A 26,976-nucleotide genomic window follows, 5' to 3' on the forward strand; every position below is an offset into this window, starting at 1 on the left:
TGATTATGCTTACGCTGGGAGTGGGGCAGGGAAACAACAGGACAGGTGGCCAGTCCAACCCACAGTGGCAACTGAGAGAACATGCAAACTAAATCCCCAGTTGGCCTTGCACAAGTTTGAACCCTGGGCCTTTTTGCTGTGTGGCAACATTGCTAATCACTGACTCTTAACAATGTACAATATGCTGAAAAAGTTTTCAAAACTATAGTAGTTACACACCAAACTCAAGAAAGGTAATTAAATAAAATTAATTAAGAATTAAATTAATTAAATGTTTGACCCAAGCATCAGCTCATTTTTCAAACCATTGGGTTTATTTATTTTTTTTCGCTCGAAAAAAACAAAAACAAAACATCTTCCTTTTGGTGTTGATAAGTGAGTCAGTAAACTATCATTTATTATTGAAGCTCTTTACCCCACACTTTCCACAGGACAAATATGAGGTCAAGCCCTTACGCTTCATCTTTACAGCTCCTGTTTTATTTGTTCTTCTCCTTTTCAGAGTTAACCCATCCTGAAAAACAGACTTACACAAGTGTTATTTTTGGCTGCAGATGCCAAGAAGGCAGACAGACAAACAGACAGACAGGAGGTCTCTGCAAAAAGAAGGGAGACATAGAGGTTTTGGCTGTAGACCTATGACAAAGACATGCACTGGGAGACATGACAAGACTGGTAAGTAAAGACAATTATGCCTCAGGCAGCGGACGACTGATTACTTTCTTACTATTATGGCCTCACGTTTTCCAAGGCAGTTCGCTGTATGGTTGGCCGTAAAACAGCACAGTGAGCATATCACTGGTGTGGCTAATGCTTGCAACCTGCCTCCATCAAAGCATAAAATGAAACCCTGGTTTAGAGGGTTCACAGGAGCTGTGTCCAAATTACATAAAAAGTACTGATTCTAACCAGGTTTTGAGTATATGGTGCATTCAGAAAGGAAAAGTGACAAAATTAAATACACACTGGTAAAGATGTCAGCATGATTACATACACATCAGCCACAACATTAAAACCAGTAACTGGTTTTAATGTTGTGGCATATCTGTATATAATTTCCATCATTTTTGTGGCGTTAATGAACACTACGATGTACAGGAGAAATAGAGGACTTAGTCACAGCTGGAACAAATTAAAACAAATTGTGGATCTGGTTGAGACAGCTAGGGACGTACAAACAAATTAACAAACTAAATATTAAACCCTTTAAGAAATATTTTATCTTAAAGTGGTAATGGATAACAACATATCATTATGAATTAAATGTTGATTGCACAATGTAATGGCTATAGAATAATGCCAACATCTGTGTTTAGATTGGTTCCCTATAAGCCTCGCTTGCACTATGCAATTCTGTCTGCTAACAGCTACGAAGTCTCCTGGGTAGATGAAGGCGCGATTTATGGCCCAAAGGAAGTGGATCTGCCATTGGGCAACCAAAACAAGAAGAGGGTAGCGCTTTTATTTTCCTCAGCAGCTATTGGCAGCTTTCCCAAGTAGCGGAAATGGCGGATGGTGGAACAACCAGAGTAACTGTGGATGCTCCACCCAGCAAAAGAAAAACAGCCCCTTTTTTGGAGGAGGCGAGGAAGACGAAGAGGGAGCATGATAGCAACTGAGGTAAAACAAGAGTGAACTTCGGAGAGGCATACACTCGATGGAGAGCTCTCTGGGACTTGAGAGGGTTTGAAACTGATATTCAGTTGGCATTATTTGTACTCGATCAGTAACCAAACAAAACCTGCCTACTTATTAATACCACTGGGTTTTTTTCTCTGCCTTTATAATAGAGCTGAGATCGAAGTTTCTACTTGAAATCGAAGATCTTATTGATGTGTTTATAATAGTTTGTTGACAACAACAGATGTCTACAGAAAAGAGGAACAACCCTGTGCTTTGGTTACACAGGTACTCCTTGGAAAAGGCCTGTCTTTTAGTAGGGTAAATTCTTGTATGTTTGGGATTTGTTGACAATAAGAAAAACATAGAATATGGCAAGCCTTATCCTTTGATAACCAATTCAACTTGAAGACAGGAGATATTCTCTACCTATTTGAGCTATACTTCACACAAGTGGCAGGAGAGCAATGAGCAACAAAAACCCATGACCTGGTGAGAGACGTGGCAGTCAAACTGGTCTGTCCAGCACCTTTTTTTTCTTGTTTTTTCTTTTCGCTCCCTTCGGTTTTTGTCATTGTAGCTGTGACCTTACCACTGACATGCCAAAAAAATAATGCTTGCCTTAGCTGATGTTCAACAGGAGAACAGCGGAAAGCAACAGGGAGAGGGCAGGAGAATGCTCGACTAAGCATTCTGTTACCACACTGTTACCTCATTAGGGCTTGTGTTCCACAACAATGTTTAAAACATGAACTGCACACTCATTTGGTGCGTAATGTGACTGAGGTGAGACAGGGTGGAACAGGGGGGGCGCAGACAATGTAGAAGGGTCTTGATCACTTAGATTACATTAACTGACATTAACTAAGTGTGGTCTCTATGACTCCATCTCTTTCTTTCTTGAGGAGCTGATAGCTCTCTTGCCTCCCAAGGTTTTGCATCTTTTTCTAAAACTCACCTTTGCATTATTTCTATTCTCTTTATCTCTCCTGTTTTTGCTACCTTTCATTTGCTCTGTCCGTCACTCACTCTCTCTCTGCCTCTCTCTGTCATTCTCTCTCACACACATGTACACACAACCCCATTCGGTTTTAGAGAGCACTGTAGGCAGAGATGCCCACGGTTTGGATAAGGCTGAGGAAGCAGGAATTAATTCTAATCAGGCTTGAACAGGGAAGCGCTATTCCATTTTTCACCACTTCTGGAATCACTCAAACAAGAAGCACCCCCACCTCTACTGCATATGCATAGAGACCCACAAATGCACATACCGGTATCACACTCAACAGCCTGAGCACACATGGTATTGTGATATCCCTTGGCAGCTACACAGAATTTTGTTTCTTAAACACCGGCTGCGTCTTTGACATTAAAACCATGCTAATGAAGCCCCTGGAACCCTCATTCACCTGTCTTTTCCATTTCACTGAGAATTTTAAGTAGCCATGGGGGGGTGCTAATACTGTTGCTCACAACAAAACCATGTGTGTCAAGATAAGAAACAATGTGGTTTCAATGTCAAAAGCCTGTGTCAAAATGTGGTGTACTCTTCGCCATCATCTACTCTTCTGAAGTGCCTCTCCTCTGCTCATCTTTCCCCCTTATCCCCACCTTTATCATTTGCCTCATAACTGTCAGAACATAGCCACAAAGCTCATCTGGGAGAAATTCAATTCGTCTACGTCTTCTTTCTTAATATGCCTGAACCTTCTTCTTCATTTTCCATCTCATTGTTACAAATGGCAATTAGCTCTGAAACAGTCCATGTGGGGATCCTCCTCAAATGTCCACGTCACCATTCTACTTCCATCTTATCCACAGTGAATTCACTTACTCCATATTTATTTTCATCTAGCATCTCCTGTCTGCTTTTCCTATTTCCATCTCCACTATGGAGGACAATTTTAGCTTATTGTGCTTTTTGGCACTTTCTACTTTCCCCCTGAGCCCAGGACACAGCATTATATTATAGACTCTATTTCTGCATCATGGAAATAGCTGTAATATAACAAGTAATTTTGTACAGTTTATGCAGCTTTGGGCCATCCTGAGCTCAAAGTTTTAAACAGCTATCCAGATGGTGCCTGTCTGATCGCACTGCGTGTTTCTTGCCTTACCTATGGGCGACAGCTCTGCCACACTGCCGATATAGGGACCCTCCAAGAACTTGGGCTCACTGTCGTTTATGTCCTGGACCTTGATGACAAACTCTGACTCTGGTTCCAGAGGATCATTGGAGAGCCGGTCCCGAGCTTGAGCCCGAAGTGTGTAAAAAGCCTTCTCCTCACGGTCTAGTCTCTCTGTGGCATGGATGTCCCCTGTTAGCTCATCGATGATAAAGATGGAGCCTGCCCCTTCTCCAGATATAGTGTATTTGATGTTGCCCTCACCTTCGTCTGAGTCTGTATGGATCTGAAATTTGAAACAGAGTGAATACAGTTGAATAAATGAATAAAAGTTTTTGTTTTGAGACAATGCTTTAACAGTACCTAATGTGATAAAATTGAATAAAAAGCACCACCATCTCGGACCTAGTGTAAAACTAGATTTTTCTCTAGATATTACATTAGAAAAATTGGGGGTCATATTATATTCACAGACAAGACATTTACATATTTACAACATCAGATATTCTTTTTGAATGGAAAAAGTACGAGTGTGACATCAGTTCCTCCAGAGAATCTTGCAATTTGGGTTGTTTCTAGTCTTAATACTGCTAGGCTAGTTTGTTTATAGTGTTAGACAGTCCAAAAAGTGTCCAGTTTAATCTACAGGGGTTTCTGATGGCTTGTGTAGCATATTTTGCAGCCATGGAGGAAAATAATTTCTGATGAGTGAAAACAAGTCGAAAGCATTACAACGTCTTTACTGAAGTAAGTGACCTGGGACCGAACCATCTGTCAGGAATTACTTGCCAAGAATTACTGCTGTCACAAGAAGTCACAATAAGAAGTCACATAAAGCCTTTCAAAAAATGCTGACTGCCAGAGAAAATCATCCTGATTGCCTCAAGCGCCTGACAGGACAATGTGCAATAACAAATATGGGATTTACATTTTTCTTTCATGTGAGTATTTCATGTTTCACATTTTACAAGAGAAACATTGATGAAGACGATCCTGTCTTTGAAAAGTATCTTTTGGAGAAACTTTCCTACCAGAACTAGTGTATGTTCAAGATTGTCTTATATTTGGGCCAACAGGGTCTATAGTGTGAGTATGTTTAAAGGCAGGCCAAGAAGCACTGACCAAAAGATGGGACTTTAAATGTGCAGACCACATAATCGCTTAGGAGTCAGAGGACGCCTGGGAAAGATAAAGGACTCCATTCACATCTGATACCAAAGGCTATCATTGAACTGAGAAAGAGGTTATGATCTTTCCGTTAAATACAACTAATTGTTATCACATGACCAATATCCACACTTAGGTCAAATGATGACTCCTGAGACAGCTCCATTCACCAATGACTAGTACGTAGACCTGCGGGTTGAGATTATTTGTCACACATTTTGTATGGAGGTTTCTATTTAGTTTCAACCACTGTGAATACTGATAGTTTGAGTAATTGATAGTTGTCAGAAAATGACATTAGTCATCAGCCGTGACCAAAAGAAATTGGTACATTTCTTCCACCCATTCCCTTATCTTATTCCCCAATAGCAATTGCATCTTAAGCCCTTCTCTGAGCTACCTATAGACCTGCCATCACCGTTGTCGTGAAAAAAAAAAAAAAGACACCACAGTTCTAGTGATGATTTACACCTTTTCTGCACATTGTGCCCTTCACAGGATGTGACGCTCAAATTAGAAGATCAAAGTCATTTCAAAGATTGTAAAGCTAGAGACATAGAGGTGCCAGGGCTGAAAAGTGAACTTAAAAGAGCCCTTATAAATCAGAGCTATATTTCCCCCCTAATGTGATTAGAAGACATTCCAGAGGCAGCAATAGCAGTAGCATCGGTCCCCCATCCCAACCTCCCCTTTGGCTCTTTAGTGAGCACTAGACCTTTCTCTCTCTCTCTCTCTCTCTCTCTCTCTCTCTCTCTCTCACACACACACACACACATTCACCTTCCATCTGAAATTATAATTCAGAGCTGTCTATGCAGCGTAACTGTGGTTCAATCTACTGAGCAGACCAGGGGAGAGGGGAAATCGCCCTGGCCTCCCTGGTTAATATTTTATTAAGGCTTAATTAAATGCAGGCTCCTATCACCCTCGCGGGGGTTTTCATTAAGTATTTGTCGTAAAACCATGGAATAATGCAAGCCTGTGCCTTGATATTGCTTTGCTCATCCATTTTCCCCTAGCTTTTTTATCTATCTGTTTTTGCCTTTTCTCACCATTCTGAATCATCCTGAAGACAAATACATGGAGAGTCAGAGGAAAATATACTGCTGGATACATTGGCGGTATCAATATTTCAGTTATAATAAAAGAAGTTTCATTGGTCCAAACCACGAGTTATCCAATAAAAGTGTGTATACTCATGCACCACTGGATATGGTTCCCTGAGACACCCCCTCTCTTAACTTCTCTTTGTATTTCTAAATCACATTCTGCAGACAAGAATGTGTGTGAAATGTTTTCATCATGCGTTAATTAAATTGAACAAATGCTGGCACCATACATGCAAGTTCCTACCTGCTGTACATGTGCACACAAAGACACACTCACACACACACTCACACACACACACACACACACTCACACTCACACACACACACACACACTCACACTTACATACACAGTGAGTTCATCATTTTGCTGGGATCATGCTATTTCTCTCCCCTCAGGCTGGATATACCCATCCGTCTGTCAGTCTATCCTCACTGGAGCGATTCAAGTTGTCAGCTTAAAAAAAACACACACACTACGCTTAGCTAAGTTGTTCTCTTCAAACTAAAGGTCAGAGCCAGGACGTCACTTGTTTAGGAAAAAATAACCAGGAGTGCAAACGCACCCTTAACAAATTTACATTAGAAGATGATGGAGAATACACAAACTCTTCATTACTATAGGGCATAACCAAGAATCATAGCTGCTCCACTGGTCAAATCTCTGATGCAGCTTTCTGAGCTCTTTGTATTTTAGATCGTGCAGCTGTGTCATTAGATCAATACAGTGATATAATGGTGGTACAATATACTGTTTTGCCCTTTTGGGCTTGACCAGGGTGGTATTCGGGCTTCATGTGTAAGATTTTTATTGGCCTACTGAGTTATATTGAGAGAAGGGTATGAACTCCAAAAACATGCATGGGCAGAGCCAAAAAAATCCCCATAAACTCCACACAAAATCTACCTTTTGATGATCAAACACTCCGAAATGCAGCTTGGAAAGGTGGTCATAAAAAGTTAGCAGTTTCCTCACTGACAGGTAACAGCAGCTTCGCTCAGCTTGAGTTCAGTCACAAACAACAGATTCCACTAGTGACCAATTTTCAGAGGATAAAAAAGGATCAAAACGCACGTAGCACCTCAGGAGACCACTCTAGCAGCATAATTAACTTCCATCAGTAAGGACACAGCCACCACGGCTGTGAGTGTGTGGAACATATTCACCACATGGATGGAGCAGCAAAGAAGTTAGCCCACTGAATCAACAGGTGTCAGTTAGCTTTTTTGAAAGTTTAGTACAAATAGTCGAAACAATACCCATGTGCCCATGTGTATGTTGAAAGAATCACAGGTTGCAGTAACTATTCCACCTTAATTTGGCACAAAATGCTGAAGCGTCACATTAAGTTCAGCAGAACTTTGGAAAGCGTTTTTGCACAGAATGACAATGTGAATTTTCTTACTATAAAGACACTACTTCATGGCCATTGTGGAAAGATGATTACAGCGACCAGTAACCCTCTGAACGTGCATATGGCATAGGAATATAGCAGTAACATATCATTATAAGATTGACCAAAAATATCTGTACCTATTTTTGAATTTACTAGAGTTTGTGAATTTGTCATCATTGTCATATTATGATTCAATTACTGGCTTAAGTTACACTACGAGCAAATAGTAGTTCGAAATGCCTTGGGGTTTACAAAAGGGGACTGTAGGGTGACTCAGGGGACAGGGAGGTTGTTGATGCCCTGTCAGGTTCACCTCTAGGTCATAACAAAGTTGCTGTCACTTTAGGCTAACCTGCTGTAGGGGATGACATATGACTCAGATGCAATGACTAAAAGTTTCACATTAAAAGTGTGTCAAAGCACAAACTTAATCTAAATAAATGTCTGACAGGGTGGTTTGAGGTAATTTGGTGTTGGAAATAATGACTTTTAGAAATTTAAAACTTCCGAAAAACCTGTAAGTTGCACATGCTTCTAATGACAAGCTTAAGAGTAGAACAGAATCCAAGACATTTGTGGAGCAGGATTTTTCATTTGCAGTGGAGATAGAAGAACGTGGCGTGCACTGAATCCTTAGTTAATTGAAAGTTTCAAAGCAGGTGCAAATTGGCTGTCTTATATTTAAGTCTGTGTAATCAGGAGTAGGCCTGCCGCATTTCACTGTAACTTGTCAAGCTCTCTGATCTTAACAGCTTCAAAGTGTTAACAAGGTGACTATATCAGAAACAACCCAGGTGGAGACCGCTACGGGGAAGGAAGGGTACAGACCATGGGAAACAGAGCCAGAGATGAGAAGGGAGACTAAATGTCAGCATAGCAGAGGGGAATCACAAAGAGAAGAAAGGCAGAGGGACAGGAGAAATGAAAATAGGGGGTGCTGGTGCTGGATGGAGCGGGATGGGATACACACTTGCAGAAGATTAGACAGGAGATAGAGATTGGAAGTCCATAGGTAGGGGAGAAAAGAGCGACATACAGTAACATGGTAATATCATTATTTAAAACAGTTTTTAAAAATAATTTCAAAAGCTGACAAAGTAGAGTTAAAAAAAAGGCTTTCTCGTCCTCCAAAACGGGAAATGTGGTTCCCTAAAAAACCATGTCCAACAGCTCCACAGTTTCTGTTTTTTCCATCCCTCCAATCTCAAACTGTTTTGTTCCGTTTTGATGACAGCCTTGTGATGCTGTGACAGTTGGACCTAATTATAGATTGGATCATTGCGGAGAATGTCTTTAACAGGCATAGTCGGTGCATTTTTCTGTTGTCTGATTGACTGTGTCCATGGCCACACACTTTTTCTTTGCATTCATAAACACACACATACAGCAATAAAATTATGCCACCCAACATTACTCGGGTATCACATATAACCTTAAGACACTCTGTACTAAATCAGGAAAATATTAAACAGATTAAATATTCCAATGATTTTCTCCCATTTCACCCTTTTATTCATTTTATTTTAACAAACTCTTTTTTTCACTAAAACTTCAGAAAATACAGCCAATAAAAAAACTACACTATTTTACAACTCACTGAGAATTATACTGTGGTTAACAGTGCACCAAACCTGCCGCAACCAAAATCAGAGATACACCATAAATCAAACTGATATTCTTCTGAAGAATGCAGGCATTTTGGTGAACAAAAAAGGATGAGGCCATCTGCTTAATTTGGCTTCGAGTTGAATGCCAATTGTTAAAAAGGGACAAAGAAGCATCTTGGACATTGACTGTACCAGCTCTTTTTTCACTGTTCTCGCTGAGACAGAGTAAGGAAAGCCATGCCAAAGACATCTATAAAGATCAGAGAGTTGGACGGATACAAGAACACTGTGAAACTGCACATGAAACCCTTGAACTATACTCTTTTTGTTGCAGGAATAAAAAACCATGTGTATCTTACACACATAGTCCAACTCTCTTTCTACCTCTCACACACACACACACACACACACACACACACACACACACACACACACACACACACACACACACACACACACACACACACACACAATGGATTTATTTCTGACAGCTTTTGTCAAAATAAAGGAGAGAGTAACATAAGAACATGAGAAGAATGTGTCATTTTTATCTCCTCTACTACTTTTAACAACAGCCATTTAGGATTATCTGGGCTCAACAGTAACTCCATCTTGTACAAAAGTACACTTCCAGTGTATTCCCAATTCTCTGCCTTTCATTACAACACATTTTTGAAAAGCAGTTGGCAAGAAAAAATATAGTTGTCGGATCATTTAAGTCCACAAGGATTCATTATCTAAATGTACTGACCAAAGCTGACAGTTTAAGTGACCATTTTATTGGTAAATCTGATTTCATTAGCAGAGTAGTGGCAGTCACTGTGTGAGACAGAGAAAGCTTGGCAAGTTTGCTGTGTTGGGGTAAAGTAATATGAAAAAAAGCTTGCTGCAATTATCCAGTACAGAGGCCCGCTGCTTGGCTTTAATCCTCTACTGCTCATATTAAAGTGTTGATACCAAAAATCCAGCAGAGGCTATATGCTGGGTGTGTGAGAGATAGGGTCACACACACAAACACACATATAGACGGACAGTCACATCGACACTCACACACACCATTAATAGCACTGATAACACTGGCCGGTACCCAAGTCACATGAAGTGCAATAACTTTAGATATTTCTATAAATAAATCTTCTCTCCTTCCTGCTGTGTCACTCCCTCGAGCTTCCTTCAACCCCTTTATATCAGTTCACTAGCTTCTCTGGCCCCCTGTCCTGTAATGAATCAGAGGTCAGTGTATGAAGCCTCTTCATTCCTAGTCTCCCTTTGCAGTGTTCCCGCTTCCTTGATTCCTTTCCTCATGTATCACTCATATTCTCTCTGTCTATCTCTCTGTCTCCTAGCAGACAGACAGTACTGCCTGTTGGCTTCATTGTTGGTCTTGCCAGTAGGAATGCAACACAAATAAATAATGGCCAAAGGATGATTATATATACTATATGTATATATATATATATATATATATATATATATATATATTATAACACCCAGCCCTGCTGTGGAGAACATCTTATTTGTAAGAATAGAGAGATCAATATATGCAGATGCAATATAAGCTGGTCAATTTCCATGTCTAAATGATTAGAAACAAGGGGATCACATGATTGATGTGTGACTCACCGCTGACTCTAATGCTGTCTGCATTAATACTCCGTCTTTTCATATCACGTCCTATGTAAGGCAATCGAATCGTACATCCTGTCCAGTTTCATCAACTCACTGAAGTTTATTTGAGAAGAGGCGGAAAAAATAAAAGGGATATTATTCCCAAATGCACAGATGGCATAGAGATGATTTGCAAACAGATTTGATTTGACATATACTCATTGTCTATCATTACATTAGAAAAATAACCTTCAATGAGCACATTTCTGGTGTCAAGACAGTGTTCTCAACATCAAGAGAAGGACATAGCTGAGGCTGTAATGGCTGAGTAATGCTGCTATGCTACAGCACAGGAGCTAAACAAGGAAAAAGGAGTCTCTTTTGCGCATTGTGTTTCCACTGCATTGACTGGACTGTGAAGATTGGACAAATCGGTCTGAAAATGGATGAAAGAATAACGGTAATGTTTGAGAGACAGTTTTCACTGTCTCTTCAAAGTCACTTCAAAGGTTCCTAAAATGGTTCCTGGGCTCCTTGAAAATTTCCTTCTGTTTATTTTCAAAACAAGATCTTTAGTACAAAAAGGAAACAGAATTACCGTGTTTTTAACTGAATAATGGATGACTTCAGCTATTGTTTGACAAAGTGATACAAAGCTTTCTTTAGTTGATGCTGTAGAAGTTATGTATAGCTGTTAAGGTAAATCAGCTAAATTATGTGTTATATTTGTGATTAGAACTTGAATTTCAGGCCCACTGCCAGTGTTGACCAAATGTGATGGGACTACGTATTCTCAGTATAAATATGCATAGTAAAAATGCAGCTGATGATGTGGTGGAGATTTAAAACTCACAATAATTCCTTATCGCCTCTTGTTTCTGTTCATCTGCATTCAATATAGCTGATACCAAAATATGTCCGAATCTAAATGTAGATGTAATCCAGCTTCAGAGAGTCTGGGTCAAACTTTCTTTGACGTATGTATGTTTTAAAGTTAAAACTTAGTGTAGCTACTTGACAACGACCTGTTATGATGGTTTACATTTGGAAAGCTATTCATGTGAAGCATGAGGAGGAAGTATCCAGTTTGTGAGTAGCCAATGGACTTCTAAATTTTCAGAGATTCTACAGCATAAAAAAGCAGAGAGGATCAGGAAGCAATGAGGCCCCTATCGCTAGATGAAAACAAGAACAGGAGCAGAGGAGTGAAACAAAAGACAAAACCACATGACTCCTATATTGCACAGGAGCTACAAACTACTGACAGTTGAAGGACTCTCTTTAAAATATGGCAGCTTCTCTTCAGTTGCATGAGGTGATGTGTACCATGTCTGCCATAGCAAAAACATGCAACACAATGTAAATGAAAAAGTGAACTGTAGAGCTTTAGATTTTTAATGGTCAATGTCTTTGCTGCAGAAAAGATTGTACTGCTTGTTTAGTGATTATAGAGGATCTTTCAGAACAGAAATTCTTTGCAGAAAACCACTGGGACTTGATCTTTATCTCTTCTTCTTGACCCATCATGTCTTGGTCTCTGTTTTTCATGCAGGTGAAAAGCTGGCAGAGGAATAGAGGAAATTAAAATGCAAGTATTGTTGAACACAAGGAAGTTTTTTTGTGCTAGTGTCTGTTTAGTAATTCACTGGCTCGGAATGAACCATTGCCGCTGAGGTTGGTGGGGTGGTTCAGCTGAAGTTGTGTTCATGAGGTCAAGCAGTCAGTGAAATTTCAGCAACAATTTTTTGACAATTTGCATCTGCTCTAATCAATATATAAATACAATAATAACAAATAAAATAATTTTCTGTTATGTAAACCGGATTATTATGGGTAATTTTATTTGGGGCTTTCAGTTTAAGCAATTACATAAATGAACAGACAGTATAGGCACTTTCAACATTTACCATTCATCCATCCATTAGCTATAATGCTTGTCCTCTGAGAGCTGTGAGGGGCTCGAATTAATCCCGGCCGACATTAGGGGAGAGGCGGGTTACACCCTCGACAAGTCTCTAGTCTATCACAGGGACGACATATAGAGACAAACAACCCGTAGCGTTCACATTTACATCTACGGGAAATTTAGAGTTGCCAATTAACCTGCATGTCTTCACCTGCAGGAAATTTAGAGTTGCCAATTAACCTGCATGTCTTTGGACTGTGGGGGGAAGCCTGAGTACCCGGAGGAAACACAGGCACCAAGACAACATGCAAACTCCACACAGAAAGTCCCCGGCAAGTTCAAACCAATAACTTTCTTGCTGTGAGGCGACAGTGCTAACCACTCCAAAATACTGTTTTGCCCAGCAACATTCTCATGCGCTTCTATATACAATAAAATATGACTAACTCGGTGTAACCTTTTGAATCTCTTCAGTAGATAAAAACATAAACAGCAGGCAATAATGGAAACCCATTTCATTGTAGTACAAAAGTACAGCAATTGCACCCTCATTGCAGAGATTTTGTTGTTGTCTAAAATAACTTGTGTGTGTCACTGGATTTTCTGTGTGACTGTGTGACTTTTGTTTGGTTTGTGTGAGTCCTCAAACAGTTAATTCATTTATAAACAGATGCCCGCCCTTGGAAGCCCATTTGTGTTGCTGTATATCTATATTTGGGTGCTGTCTAATTACCTTGCTCCTCAAGGACAAGAACAGTTTTCACCATGGAGGAATTGATCTGGACTCTAATTCTGCTCACTATAAAAATGTCTGTTGTTATGTGGAGCTGATGTGACTGAGCAAGATCCTTACTAATATTATATTCATCCTGATGACAAAAGCATGCAGACATCTGCACTCATTTAACTAATCTTACCTTTCCTACGTATAGTGGCTCTGTGCCCGTGTACTCCTCCACCACAAAGAACTGGTTCCAGACCCATCCTCTCTTAACTCGTTCCAGTGATGAGGCTCCTTGCTCCTGTCTATTCCCTCCTGAAGTTGAACCACTAGTCCTTGAGACCTCACACCATCCAAAACTACAGCAGCCAAGAAGACTCAATGCTGCCAACAGTGTCCAAGCCCCTGCTGTCCAAGAAGGAGCCATTTTGATTAAAAACAGAAGTAAAGAAAAAAAAAGAAAGATATCCGGTAAAGGTCTACATGTAATATAAAAGATACATGCAGACAGGAAGACAAGAGTTTTTCGCTTGTAGTTTTATACCAAATAAAACTCCACAAAGTTGGGGCAAACTTAAAAAGGTCTTTGTGTGAGAACTTGAAAGTTAATCCATGGGATCACAAATCAATCTGAAGTTATCTGCTGAATACAAGGCAGGTCATGGAGCATATTGGATTTCTACCACCTGCTGAGTACCTGTTTGTATTGTAACATGGTCAGTCATTCTGATCCTTATATAGTATCTGCTCCACCGTATCGAGTGTGATATTTTCTCACAATATGAACTAGAGTAACAAAAAGACAGACTCTGGAAAGCGTTTTTCAATCTGAATGTTTGAAGGAAACAACAGATTTTACTAGATTGGCTCACTGACCAGTGGGGGAACTAGGGGGTATCAGGGACACAATGGCATTGAGGAACACGCCTCTGAAGAGTGATGGTTTTCATCCTTTCTTGCCTTTGTCGTTTGCTTGCAGTGCTCCCAATTTCACTTCTGGCCACGTCACTTCAAATGACTGATGTGTGTTTCAGGTGGTTTAATACTAAGCTGTCCAAAGTTATTCTATAGAATTTTTTTTGCAAAGAAAAGTCTTCTGTAGTCCAGTTCCTTTAAAAGTCATGACTGGTTTTGCCTCCTGAAGCAGAATCCTTGAACTGAGAAAAGGCCATCCGATTTTACTGTTGGTGGTTTTGTTTGATCTTCGATGGTTGTTCCCTCCAAACAATCCAGTGGTTTGGAAAGTTCATTCTTTAAAGGTCCTACGGTATTTCTTTGGCCATCATGACAACTGCATCAGTGATTCAAAGGCAGGAAAAGGACAAACCTGTAAGACAGAAAGGACAGTTGCTGTTATCATAACTGCAATTTGGGCTGAATCTGGAATTGTTTTCTACTTGATACCTTTTAATGGTCATCCGACCATCAAAATTAGAGAGAATTTAGCATGATATCATTTTTAAAACACTGAAATTTTATAAATACATTTTTAAAGCTCTTTTTTTAATCGTACAGTACAAATATTTTATATTCTGTCATTTTGATTTATTCCTTATACTATGAATTCTGCTGAATGTGTTGCAATTTGCAAACAGAAAATAAAGAAAAAAAATCCAACACCAACTTTCTGTTCATCTTGCTTTTCTTTTACCTCTGTGTGTTTTGATCCCACAAAACTCGTAATATATTGGTTTTGTTAGGATTATCCGCAGGAAACTGTTTTCCACCAGCGATTCTTGTGTTCAGCAACAATTCTACAAATATGCTTTGAGCTGGAGAGTGATGGAAAAACAGTGAAAAGAGGACAGGAAACCAGGTGTGTGGAAAATAGAAAGGAGAGAGAAGGGAAGAGAGAGAAAGAGAGGGAAAGCAAGAGAGAGAGGTCATTGTTCATCACACACCAGACCCAAAGCATCTGTCTGCCTTTCGTCCGACTGATGGAGCGGCCCCAACCTCAGCCAGCTGATTAATTGCATGAGGGAGCACTAATTGGATAAAAGTATTAATCAATTAATTCTATCCAATGAGGCAACAACCCCCTAATACTTCAGACAAACATTGGAGAGTAGTAGGGGGAAGCAGATACGGTCCTTGGCTGTTGTGAAACATTCACAGAGGCGAGACAGAAAGACAGAGCTGACAGGGCAGAGAAAGAGAGGGAAAAGGAGAAGAAAGAACTGAAAAATGGAAAAAAATGTGTGAAAGACTAGAAGAGGGAATGAGACAGACTGTTGTGGTTAGTTTTGTATGTGATTAATGGTCTCCTTGAAACATTCAGAATACTATGATTTTATGATTTAAAAAAAGGAAAAACAATAACATTTAGTATGTCCCTGGCCTTATAGCCTCAAGAGAGGAAAAGCTGCAACACCAGTTGAAGAAAAGCTCCTCAGGCCAGCAGGTGGTTTAACCTATTGTATTTCCGCTGGCTGGAAGAGGACTTCTAATCTCACTCTCCTCCTGCCCGGTAGCAAAGTTGGAGCTTCCGGAAATAATTCCTTCTCAGACTATTGGTCAAGGCAATGTCCGTGGTATTGGAAACCAACTGCTCTGGGGGTCTCCAATTTCCAGAGCAAACAGTTCAAGAACAACTTAAACAGCTTAGAGGTCTTCATTCATTGGTTGTTAAAAGTTGGAGTTATTAATGGGGGAACTGTATGGGGATTTACACATACGTGTACAGTGGTGTGATCATACATACTGTGTAGTCAGTTGTTTGATCTAGGGGCTGATGTGCTACATCAGATTGAGCAGCCATGCAACAATCACATACAATGTGATAATAGTAAGCCAACTAATAGTGATCTCAAATGGTATTCCAGGATAGCACAAGTCGGGGGACATGAGAAAGACAGACTTACAAGTGTCTACTGTGTTAGAAGCTGTGAGGATGCAATTAAGCACAGCAGTGCTTTGAGCAACGTGATAATGTCAGTGACAATGCTAACACACTAACGTTCAGCAGGTATAATGCTTACCATGTTCAACATCTTAGTTTAATGTGTTAGCATGTTAACAGTCTAATTAGCAACTCAAAGTACAACTGATGCTGATGGTAATGTCATTAGTTTAGCAGGTATATCCAAAGTATTGGACGTGTATTAAATTTTGATCTAATGATGGAACCAGATGCAAAGTCAGGGGATCAGCAAAGTTTTTACAATTGATTCTGAGGTTTCATGGCAATCCATCCAATAGTTGTTAAGATATTGGAGCTATACGAAAAGTGAGAGGATCATCAAAGTCACTAGATTTTTTAGATTTCTTCTCGGGACCATGAATGGCTTAAATAAATTTCATGACAATCCATTCAATAGTTACACACACATCTTGCCCCAGGTTTTTAACTCAGACTTTCCATTAAAAAAGAAGGAAAAAAGGAGTCTGCTAGCCCAACATGAGATAACCCTAATGACATACAGTAACTAGCATCGATTTTTTCATTGGAAGGAATGTAGGACTCCCCAAGACAAAAAAATTGACTTGCTGGAGTGCCCTTTTTTCTGCCGCAAAAGGTTTACTTGACTCTATAACCTCCTTATGAATACCTGAATATCATAAACTGAAATTTGTGCGTTCGGGGTAATCCAATCAAGACGGAGCCTGTCAGCAACCCATGAGGACAGAAAATGGCTTCTCTGACCCAATATCCCACACACTTTCCTTCAGGACTAAACATAATGACACTGAACTCTAGAGAGACAACTTAGCAGTCAAGGACAACTTTGTCTCTCGCCACAGATAGACTCTTCCTTTTGTGCCCTGAACTGAATGGCATGGTGGACCAACACCAGTGGTGCACTGTGTGCCTCAGCAGTGAGCATTCCGCTGCCTGCGTTCACTAACTGTAGAGGTTTGCTTGTTGGCAGTAACAGGGCTATTTTCCAGCATTCTCCTCTGATGGAGTTTTTTCCTGACAGCACATTATGTGATTGGGCTGTTCTGACTCTGCCTTGTGTCCCTCTCTAAGATCCACCACTTGCACCAACAGAGAATGATGGCCAATCCATGCTGCCTGGCAGTGAGGATGACACACTATTATCATTCTCTGCTGAGGCAGAGAATGATGTCCCTCTGCAGGCAGACCAACTCTGTTGTGATGTTAAAGAGCAAGTTCCAGCAGTTCTGTGTCTCCATTTCCATACTCACTGTAAGCCAACGTTGTGTCTGTCTGCAAAAGTCCCACGGACCATCACCTGTCTGCTGTGTTGCCTCCCACCAGGGGATGCAAAGAATTCCTGGGGTTAGTAAACTCTTGCAGATATGAACAATGTGCTGCCCCTCCACCATCTGCTCAGGTACGAGGAGTGACTAGGTCAGAGTGTGTAGTTCTTTCTGTGGTTTCCCTCAGCAGAGGTGGTGTACCTAATCTTTGGTGGAACAGCTACTGATTGTAATACTATGCATGCTCTTGAACTGCCATCCAAGCTCAGAGTTAGAAGACTTATTTCAGAATGCAATGCAGCATCAACAGGCAACATATTGCACTTGCCAATCAAATACATGCAGATTCAAGGTAGATAACCTTGTGTGTGAATAGTGTAGCATTGTCCCAATTATATTGTTTCCCTTGCAGTCATTAAAATGGCTCGGTAGAACTATTGCTGTTATGATAACTTTCTAGAGATGTAAAACCTTGCCTCATAGGTTATAAACTGCTGTGCAGTGTCTGGTATTCTGATAGACTGTTAAACTAGACTTCCTGGATCTCATTTAACATTCTAACTACTAACTTCAGCAACCTGCCCAAGCCAATGCAGCCCCTTGGGGGTTTTCAACACAGTGCTATTTCAGGTTTGAACTTTGACAAGTAACAAGTAGGTGCCTGGTACTTGCAGATCACTGTGGATCGAGAAACACATACACAAATTTTTTTTTGTTTGTTATTATTTCTGTAAATAATTTCAACTTAATGCATCACCTCTTGCAAGCCACTACAATTTTGTACCCATTCCCTATTCAGTACACAATAGATCTGAAAAAACAGTTCTGAAGGATCATAACTTAAGCTAAATGCATTATAGCATCATGTAGGAGTCAACTGCAACAAACAGGGTTTTCCCTGCCATAGAAAGGCTTAGCCACTGTGTGTTTTAGCAGAGCTCCTTAAACCGAATGGCATTTAGGTGAATGAATGTAAAAACAATGGTGAGAGTTCTATGTGCTGACAAAAAAAATCAATCAACAATCAGTGTTTGGATGAATGTTTGTGTTATTGGTGTGTGACAGATGCTCATCGCCAGGCTTATCAAACAGCTGATCGTGATATATCTCTGTACCATCAACTCGGGATGGTTGTTACAACCATCCTCTCGGATAACCAAGTTGCAATTCATCGAAATGATAAGCTTCAGCAATGAAAAAATTAAGTAGAAACTTTTTTTGTTAAGGATTAATTCTTGTGCATGTTAACTATAACAATAGCAGATTGAGAGTAGATATAACTAATGCAGCCCATTTTACAAATAAAGAAATTGCTATGCTTTCCTTCAAATAATTTCAAACCCCTTCTCCCCCCACCATTCCCCCAGAACCCAGACAGCACCTAAGCCCTCTGAAAACCTAGGGAAAACCTTGTACAATATAAGTTCAAATTAAAGGTTTTTATTTTTCTATAAAAATGTACCCCATATACTTCTGAGATAGTGAGATAAGAAGGAGTGAATCTCGTGTTGCTCTTTGAATGACAGTTGATCCAAAAAAAGGAACGAAAACTCTTGCTTGACTTAAATTGATCAAAAATATTTATTTTCAAGTTTCCAATTATATATGTTTGAGCTGTGGAGTGATAACTTCAAAGAAATAAAAACATACTGTTTATTCCTCTGTGCCTCAAAGGCAAACAGCATTGGGTGGATAGAATTAATTCGTTTTTTGCCTATCTACACTTTCCCTGTTCCTTTACAGTAGATGACTTAACAGTGCGGCAGGCAGTTTGAATATGTTTAATTAGAGAGCATTTGTATCAAATATTTTTCTGCGTGCACCAACGGCACAGAAGTTGCTATGCAAACTGAAACATTTGCTGAGCACCAACTGCTTGGTATCTAAAAAAGAAAAAATCCACACTCCTCCAATGAATCTCATTCTCCTTCTGTTCTGCCTCCCTACTTAGGGAATTTCATTAAGTGTGTACACATTTACTCATAATTAGGTCTAAAAGTAGGAAACTCTAATGAGTTAGAGAGGGAGACAGAGACAGCGAAGGAGAGATTTATGCTAGTGTGTTCTGGTTTCACTCAAAGTTGGCAATCATTACAGTGAAGTCAGAAGCCCTCACTAGTGGCTGCAATTTAGTTGCATGTCAATTACTGCCCTTTCTTTTCTAACAGTGGCCAGCAAAACTTGTTGTTGAAGATAAAAATATAGCTGACATATCTGTCTTTCCCTGTGTATCTCTCTCTGTCCTCTATCTCTTTCCACCCCCTCCTCTACTTATTCTGCAATCCCAAGCTATTGGCAACCACTGTGCAGCCATTCGTGACCTATTAGAGCGCTGGATTGATTCTAGAGCATGGCTGCAGCCTCTCATCAGTGGGCATGCCCAGAGCAGGCCCTTTGACAGCTGGCAGCGGACAGACGACAGGCAGGCAAGACTGATCACTGTGAACTGATAGGCATGGAGCCAATGGCCAACAGACAGCCCTGTAATGTAGGAGTGTGTGTGTGTGTGTGTGTGTGTTTGTGTTACAATGCATTTTACCAGAGACACACAGTAGCCATAGCGGCTCAAATTAGTGGCGTTTTTCCCTCTTTGGCTCTTTGGCAAAAATATTATTAATTAAACGATAATTAAATAAATGAATAGCAATAATATGCAAAAATAAAATACACCCTGGACAGGTCGCCAGTCCATCACAGGGCTGACACACATAGAGACAAACAACCAGTCATGTGGGGGACCACGGGCAATTTAAAGTTGCCAATTAACATGTTGGAGGAGGGCGGAGTACCAAGAGGAAACCCACACAGGCACAGGGAGAACCAGGGTTCGAACTCCGAACCTTCTTGCTGTGAGGCGACAGTGCTAACTACTGCACCCCTGTGCCGCCCTCATCAGATACCTTGAAGCTTATAGTTTCACTACACTGTAATGGGCTAACTGTTGGTTGTATTTAGTGGTTAGGTAAGGCTAATGTAGCTTTACAAATGAAGCTCCATAATGATTGTTGCACATTGTTTATAGTGACAGTGCCCTCAAAAGAGATGAGATAGGGACATAGAGACAGAGAGGAGTGAGGCAGCTAAAGCAAGATGCTCTTTGCAACACTGGTTTTAAAGCAGCAGCAAACGAGTGGATTATGACTGGAATATAATCAAAATATCTTCTGTTCAACTGTTGTATGCATGCTTTTATGTAAGCTAACTGTACATTTAATACGGTCTACCTTATAGCTTATTCTAAAATTATTTGTGTTTTTATCATAGCGACATAAGTGAACACTGCTATTTTATGCAGTGATGGATTAAATATTTTGTTCCATGCTTGAAACAAACATCTGATCAGTTGTTGAAGACTGGGGACAGTACAAGTGTAGTTTATTAGATGGTGTTGATGATGTGAAGAGGATGAAGGAGACTCCGCTGACACCGTCTTGATTGCATATAAAGGTTTATTACGAAGAAGTACAGCGTCAAATCAAGCATCTGCAGATCTGCTTGTGAGAGGGTGTGAAGTCGATGAACCACTCTGAAAATCAGCCTTGACCACCGACTCTTAAATAAGGCAGTTGTTGTCCTAAAAACTGTCACTAACATATGGTTTCAGTCACAAAGCATTAACTTCCTTTTCCAAACCGTGAGACACCCTCTGAGGTATGTATGTATGTAAACACAGCTCTACATATGTAAACATACACCTCGCAAGACAGAGGGGGAAGGGTTGAATACAGCATATGAAAAAGCCTTCCATTATTGAGGAAAGATGACCCATATTCTGAAAAGATTACAATTAAAGATATGTGAGAAATGTTTCAAATAAATAAGTAAACATTTATATTACAGCATACATTAAATAAAATAGAAAATATTTGAATAACTGAAAGAGGAAAGTTTCTTCCATTGCTCTAACTTTCCTACAGCTATCACAAGGTTCAGGATTAAGGACTATTTGTTGAAATGTGCCATGAGGAGGCTGACAAGTCAGCTGATTGGTCAGTCTATTTGGATTTGTCTCCAAAGCAAGTTTTTGCCCACTTTTTTCACACTGTGATAAGCTTGTTATCTTTGCCTCTCTGCTCTTCCATTAGCCTGCTCTCCTCTCTATTGTGCCTTCCCTGACCAATCAGATTAGATGCCACTTCAAAGTTGTATGGAGTGCATGTGAGTACTGTGAATTACTTAGTGAAAAACACAAGGCTGCATTTTTTTTTTTAAATCAAGGGAATACTTTTTAACTTGGGTTGAAAAAGTTGCTGCAGTCTCTGCAATTATTTGTACCACTTGTCAGTGATTTCAGAGTAAAGCATATCAAGCTGGCTCATTTTGAAGGCACCGTCATTTACTGCAAACACGCACTGCATGGCTGCAACTAAAGCTGGCAAAGCAGGTAGCAGCATCTCATCAGATCCTTTCATGTACTGGAAAGACAGATAAGTAGAGAGCCCTACCAACATCATGTATTTTGTTATTTTTTCCCCATGTTACTAAGGTTTTGGTAGATTTATAAGAAAACTTCAATCATAGCATCAAAGGAATTGTCCATAAATTCGACAAGACCACAGACAAACATCTTCACCATAAGGTTGACAGTTTTGGTTTTGTGTGAAATATCTCAAACCCTATTGATTGGATTGTCATGACATTTAGTACAGATATTCAAGGCATGCTATGGCTGGTGGATCCTAATGACTTTGGTGATTCTGTGACTTTTCATCTAGCAATACCAGTATGGAAGCAAATCTTTGCCATTATAATTTGAATTATGCAACTAAATACCAAATGTTGAAATTTAAATGCCACTGAATTTACTGCACTGAAATATTTGGCTTTGAGAAGAATCTTTCTGAAAATGTTCAATCGGTAATTTCAAGTTGTGCAATTTCAAAAACTTTTCCATTATATATTTAGTTTAGGGTTCAAATTCACATAGAAATATTCCTGCCAAAATACGCTTGGTCAAATCAAAAGCTGCCCCAGGCAAGCCCCCTGGAACACAACATTCACAATCACTAGGAAAGAAGGGCTAAAATAGTGAATACATTTTTTTATTTCACGAAATAACTTTTTTTAATTATCAGAAATTGATACTTTTGGCCCAATAACATTTGGAAAGTCTAGAAGAGCTATAACATCACATTATATTATTTTATCCCATGAACACCTCTCAGCTTGCTTGACTGGAGAAGGACTCTTGTGCAAATGATCTATACGCTTTTCAGCATATGGGAATTTTAAAACCAAAAATTAATATATATATATGGGAAATAAAGTTTTTGAAACTGCACAAATTGAAATAGACTATTGAGAATTTAACAAAATGAAAGTCAGACCACAGAAATTCCGACAGATGGTTGTCAAGGTCAAATATTTTAGTGCAATAAACTCAGTGGTATTTAGATTTCAACACTAAGTATTCAGTAGAGATAAAATTTCTAAATTTAGTATTCAGTTGCTGATAAAATTCAAATTATTATGGCAATAGTCAAAATTTCAATTCGTCCAAGACTTTGGTTTATGGGCAAATACCCACAAAACTCATGTAAAACCATAAGCATCAGTTGTACTTTGTGTTTGGTGCAACATGCTAATACACAAAATCAAGATGCAAGGGGTAAACATTATACCTGCTAAACATCAGTATGTTAGCATCATCACTGTAAGCATGTTATCATGCTGTCATTAGCATTTAGCTCAAAGCCCCGCTTTGGCTAAGCGTAGCCTCACAGATCCCCAAGCATGGCTGCAGACTCTTAGTCTCTGCCCTATTTAGTTTTCAGAAACAGTAAACAGTATTACAATAATACACATTTTCTAAAAAGACATACATCTCTATTTGATTTTTTTATGTAGTTTTTGCCAAGAGTGATCTGGACAGTCACTGACCTCACAAAAAAGGGGCTGCTAAAGCAGAAAGAGAAAAAGCTTTAAAATGGGTTCTCAAGGGCATCACAACTACCAGAGATTCACGCAAGTCAACGTGTCCAAACTATCCATTATAATCCATTCACTGCTTAGGAATCCATATCACATGTACAGTAGGTATTGTGCGGTTCGAGGTCTCAAGGCTGTAAAGCTGTGTATAGTAATGCTGTTGCATCCCCATGTCTCACTGCCAAGCAAACCCATCTGAATTTGTAACAGTTCCTCAAATCGCAAGTATTTCAACAAAAGCATTGGGTTTGCAGTCAGCTCTAACCATCAGAGGAAGGTACTACACAGAGTTCTAACATGACAGTCACTAATAGCTCAACTGGATTGGTCCAACAGTGCAGTGCAGCTGTGAATTACAGCCTAGAACCACATTCTGAACTAGGCAATGTTTTGAGACAGGGAAATATGAAATTGAACATTAGTGGAAAATGTCATGCTTTAATTCATAATCCACAGACGTTAGTCTGTGTGTCTTGGCACTGGTCAAAAATGCAGAACTGTCCTTCTGCCCTGAAACGTTTTTCTTTCCTGGGAGGCTGATATAATCCAAAAAAAAAAAAAAAACAAGGCAAAAAAAGGCATGCAAAGATATAGTTACATCGATACTCACTCATTAACTCAGAGATACAAACATGCACAGACACAAAAACACATGCTTCTACACTAAAACACATTCACAGAAAATGTATGCAAACTTAAGCTGCACTCTCCCTGTCCTGCCATAACCCATCCTACTACTAGTTCGCTCCCTCACTCTTCATCTCTCACTTTCCTTCACTCTCTTATTCTATATTCCATGCATCTTTTTGCCTTCTCTGTATCTCTCTGTCTGTGTCTAACTCACTGTCAGCAAGTTCTAAAACCTATGCTCTCTCCTCTCTCCCTGTGTTACTTTGTTTTGTTGTCTTTTCTTTTGGCTTTTAACCCTGCCTTTAAACCTTTTCTATCCCCCCTTATGCTGGCTGCCCATCCGCACCATCTTTCTCACTCATTTCTTCTTTGCACTCCACTGTCACTTTTGTTCTTTTATTGCCTTTTTTCCCGTTGTCTGTTTAATAGTCTCAGCATCGCTCCCTCTGCAGGGTTGTAGTTTTATCTCTTTCTCCTTTAACTCCTTTATCTTTTCCAGTTCCATTCTTTATTACCTTAAAACACATTTTCTCAAGACATTGTTGTATATGTTGCTAGCATTTCCAACTTAATGATGACTGTATTCTAAAAACACAAACATGCACATTTTCATTAACCTCCTATCATGTTTTATGCACACTATTACACATATGGATAAGCACAAACTTACATTTTGCTCTGCACCCACACACACTCAGACATACAGTATGACAACTCAGTTGAGTAGGGGATCATTAGGGAATATCGCTGCATCTCTCTCAAATAACAACTTATCATTTCAGGGTCCACAGTGACAAAAAAATGGCACAAGTGATTACTATCTGAGGCAAGGAGTTTATATTTGGAAGTTAATAGCCTGAGGTTAACACATGGCAACATTTACTCCCCCTGGGCCCACTCGCTCACCACAGAATATCTCTTCCTCGGATTGATGTATGCACTGATTTTGCATTTACTCAAAACCGTCCCCGTGCACACACACGCATGAGCATGCACAGTTTAACACACACAAACACTGCAGATAGCGAAACATACCCGGCTCCATCTTCCGTTGCCAGAATCTACCCATCAGATGGATGAAAGCTGCCATCAAAGCCGGGCCCAGGAGGAGTTCAGACAGTCTGCTTATTCAAGTGAACCCGACACCAGAGTCCAATCCCCTCCGCCATGCTTATTAAATAGCCCATTTTGTCATTTCCAATCCCAATTTGTCACAGTGACTTGGCCCGGCAGCCCCGTGCCATGTCACAGAGGGGTGAAAAAAAAAAAGAACCACAGGCACAACAGAAAACATGTCTCTTTCTCTAAAGTGTTTATGTCGCAATGGTAAAGTTTTAATGGGTCGTTTGCTGTGAGACTGGCAAAATAGAAAAAAATATAAAGGAAACAAAAAAACAACAGTTTGCTTTGGAGTACAGTAGGGTTGCCATGAAAACAAGTGTACTGGCTCATGGAAGTTGTGTAAATATACAGAAATGGGCAGAAATGATGAGCCTGCTAAACAGGCAAGCATCCAATAATGACAAAGATATCTGCATTCTGTGCATAGTTGTCTATAGCTACTCATAGACTGCACTGGCAGGGAGGTATTTCCAATGAAATCCGACTTCAAAGTTACCTGTTATATTCTATATATTCTATTGAAAAAGACATAGATTAAGAAATATTATGATCAAAGTGCAATCATGCATAAACATAATATATAAAAGTGATGAAATGTTGACGGACATCTTCGAAGCACAATGCAGTTCTCATGCCATAATTATCCAAACATAAATTTCAACTGACCACGACATATTATCCTCCCTTCGAACCAGCTATGCATAGACATCCAACACATTTCATCTATCTGAATTAATCCACCCCACTGTAGTTTAACAAGGATCAGGACTCCTTCCTGTTTGGCTGCCAAACATCCTGTGCTCCGGCGGCATGGCAGTCTAACCTTGCTATTGTTTGGGTCTCTCTCTCTCTCACCCGACTGGACTCTATAGTCTGAATCCAGAACCCCATGTTGTATTGGCAAGTCAATGATATGCAGCTGAGCGTGACTTGGGAGAACAAAATCTGCATTGACACAGGGAACTGTCTAGAGAATGGGTGCTGCCTTGCATTAGGCTGCTGTGTTTGCTTATGGGTTATAATGAGAGGTGACATATTGTCAGTGCCTTGCTAAAGCTGGTCTCCTAATTACACTAATTGCTGCTTTTCCACCCCCGTCCCTCGCTCCCTCCCTTTCTCTTCAAATCTCTGCCCTCCCTTCCTTCTCCTCCTCCCTTGTTGCCTCTCTCCCATGCCAATACTGCTGCTACTCTTCAAAACTCAAAAGCTTCCACCCACGTACCAAGATGCGCCTTCACCCACTCTCTTTTCTCTCGCGCTCTCTTCATATCCATTAATTTTTCTTATATTTCTTTTTCGAGAACTAGCCCTGTATCAGGCTCTCTGTCTCTTCCTTTTCTGTCTTTTTTCTTTCTGTCTCTTTCTGTCCTCTCTCCCCACTGGACTAGGCTTTGCACCCATACATGCCACACTGTCCATTACTGCTGCACAGGCCCCCATGCCTGGGCTGCCAGCTACACAATTACTAAATCGCTCATCTCACGGGTGGTTGGCGCTCTGTATCCCCAGCTTTGGCTGAGAGAGAGCGAGAGAGAGGGGAAGAGAGGGAAGAGACTCAGAGAGAGAGTGAGAAAGAGAGAGATAGAGATAAAAGAGAGAGAGAGGTAGTAAATGAATATATGAATGAAACAAACAAAAGGAGAAGGGCAGAGGGATCTTAAGGGGTAGACTGGACTAAGTGGCAGAGCCAAAAGCTTGCTCCTCTGCGACTCTGCGTGTGTGTTTCTACTCACATGTGTGCATGCAAGAGTGAAAAGGCAATATTATGTGTATCAGTGTGTGTGTACATGCATACATGTAGGCATGTGTGTGTCTCTGTTAACGACAGGTGATGACCAAGGTAGTTGTAAGTTATCAGCGCACATGGGCCCAGG

At 40.1% G+C, this 26,976-nt stretch overlaps 1 protein-coding gene across 1 annotated transcript in view; it reads right to left on the minus strand.

Annotated features, from left to right (window-relative positions):
* The window catches only part of LOC120783218 (cadherin-22), a 235,114-nt gene that overhangs the window by 55,160 nt on the left and 152,978 nt on the right, over positions 1 to 26,976 (minus strand). Inside the window, exons 3-4 of the mRNA XM_040116033.1 lie at positions 13,455 to 14,585; positions 3,738 to 4,032 (exon numbers count right to left, since the gene is read on the minus strand). Coding sequence (XP_039971967.1) covers positions 3,738 to 4,032; positions 13,455 to 13,685 — 526 coding nt within the window. The 5' untranslated portion in view covers positions 13,686 to 14,585. The remainder of the gene's footprint in view (positions 1 to 3,737; positions 4,033 to 13,454; positions 14,586 to 26,976) is intronic.

This window comes from Xiphias gladius, chromosome 21, assembly GCF_016859285.1.
Source record: "Xiphias gladius isolate SHS-SW01 ecotype Sanya breed wild chromosome 21, ASM1685928v1, whole genome shotgun sequence".
Lineage (NCBI taxonomy): Eukaryota > Metazoa > Chordata > Actinopteri > Istiophoriformes > Xiphiidae > Xiphias > Xiphias gladius.